At 44.3% G+C, this 1,943-nt stretch overlaps 1 protein-coding gene across 1 annotated transcript in view; it reads right to left on the bottom strand.

Annotated features, from left to right (window-relative positions):
- Positions 1 to 394, bottom strand: part of Pmar_PMAR020419 (phosphoglucomutase, putative) — a gene marked incomplete at both ends in the record, with an annotated part of 1,735 nt that extends 1,341 nt beyond the window's left edge. The window contains one exon of the mRNA XM_002775398.1: positions 61 to 394. Coding sequence (XP_002775444.1) covers positions 61 to 394 — 334 coding nt within the window. The remainder of the gene's footprint in view (positions 1 to 60) is intronic.
- Between the last annotated feature and the right edge of the window lie 1,549 nt (positions 395 to 1,943).

Below are 1,943 nucleotides of genomic sequence, written 5' to 3'. Positions count from 1 at the left end.
ACAATCAAGAATGGATTGGAAGGAGTAACACTGGTCTGTCGATGAGGTAGACTTTAGCACCTTTCGTGATGAAGACAGCCGAGGCAACATGAGCGAATTGACGAGAATTATGACGTCCATCATAACCAAAGACGACACCTCTCTGGGAGAGAACATCTTCACCAAACCTCTCGATCAATTGCATACATAGTCCTTGAGCAGCTTGCATCACAGTCAAACAATTGATACGGTTGAAGCCAGCTCCCATCTCGCCACGAAGACCAGCGGTACCAAATTCCATACGATGATTAGGATTGAGGCGATCTTCGATCTCCTCAGGAGTAAGCTCTTGGGCTTCCTTACGGGTGTTCTTATCAAAATCGAGAGAAAGCCAATTCTCAACTGCGCTTGACATAATAGACAGAAACTAAAAACTTAACTGAGGGGACAATCATTGTCAGTGTCATCGACTCACTCGGATTCGACTACATAAACCCCACTGACTACAACACCCATAATGAAGGCTCGGCTTTTACTAGCACTTAAGCGAGGATCAGCTTGTCCCATTTCAGTCGACATTGCGTCGAAACAAACCTTGTCCCAACTCCTGTTGTATTGGGGTTGAAGGGAACCATCCTCTAAAGTATACATATGAATCGATCGTGTACTATTATAGTCCATTCGCGATGGGAGAAAACACACACTCACCGACAGCCACAGATTCTAAACAGATGTTGGCGCGAGGAAGCCGACCGCAGTGTCGCTGTGTGTTGGTTGGTTGGAATACGAGCTCGGATCATCTCACCGGAGTGTCTAGGTCTTCACTATGCTCGCACCTCTAACTCCACTTCGGCCATTCGACTCGCTCTCAAGAATATGCCCTATGTAGAGTGTGTAACGTGATTCGCCCAATTGAGCGTGCGTTCGTTCTTCCTTGGTGGGGACAGATTTATACACATCTGATATGGTAGATTATGAAGCTGCGAACGAAGCTCTTATCAACAGCCTCAACCAGCCGAATTGCAGGCCTCGACATCCAACTACAGCAGTAGTGGTGACGTGCAAAGCTGAATGGGGGGGGGTTGAAAATGGAAGTATCGCATGTTCAACTCCTAACACATGATAAGAGTTACGAAGATAGTCGACTCGATGTGATGAGATTGTGTTATTGTCTTCCTTTGTGTATATATGGAGCTAGTATCTTAGCGTAAGCTAGCGCTACTCCGTGGTGTTATACTCATAATTACAAGATAAGTTTGAAGACTAAGTGTCCTCAACGACTCTGTGTGAGTTGTGTTGTGGTGATCAATATTATTCACTACAATTTTGGTACTGGAACCGAGAACATTCTCTTCGTGTAGATATTGTGACTTTGTGGACAATCTCTTTGGTGCAGACTCTGTAAAAGGTTACTAAGAAATGTCGATTGCCCTTTCTGAGTTAGAAGGTGTGATCAGTGGTCTACGTGATATTTTAAGCGCCCAACATCAAATTGCTACTACTCGTTCTCACTCTGTTGGTGTGAAACTTAGTAACAGTCTACAGCTTCCTTCATTTAATTGCGATGATGGTGATGACTGGCAGTTCTTTATTAAAGCTTGGGAGCGTGTTATTGGGTTGGCTGGTACTATTAGTGAGGGTACCAAGTTGGAGCTGCTGCATCAAAGTATTAAGGGCTCTGGTAGAAAAATTGCTGATGCCTATGTTAATGGTGTGAAAACGTCTTATCCGGGTCTCAAAGAATACCTTCGGACTACTTATGAGCTTTCTACCCAGTGTAGACGTGTTAAAGTTTTAAAGCGTTATAATGCGTTGAAACTTAATAGCCAGCCATCTTTGACTGACTTTAAGAAGTTTCAGGCTCAGTGGATCTTGGTTTGCCAACAACTCGCAGAGCTTGGCATTGGTCTGGAGGATAACAAGAAGACCTTGGATTTCTTAGAGAAGCTCCCGATTGAGATCAC

Source organism: Perkinsus marinus, assembly GCF_000006405.1.
Source record: "Perkinsus marinus ATCC 50983 genomic scaffold scf_1104296955874, whole genome shotgun sequence".
In the NCBI taxonomy this organism is placed as follows: domain Eukaryota; phylum Perkinsozoa; order Perkinsida; family Perkinsidae; genus Perkinsus; species Perkinsus marinus.
The sequence above is the reverse complement of the archived record's forward strand: the minus strand, read 5'-3'. Positions and strand labels throughout refer to the sequence as shown.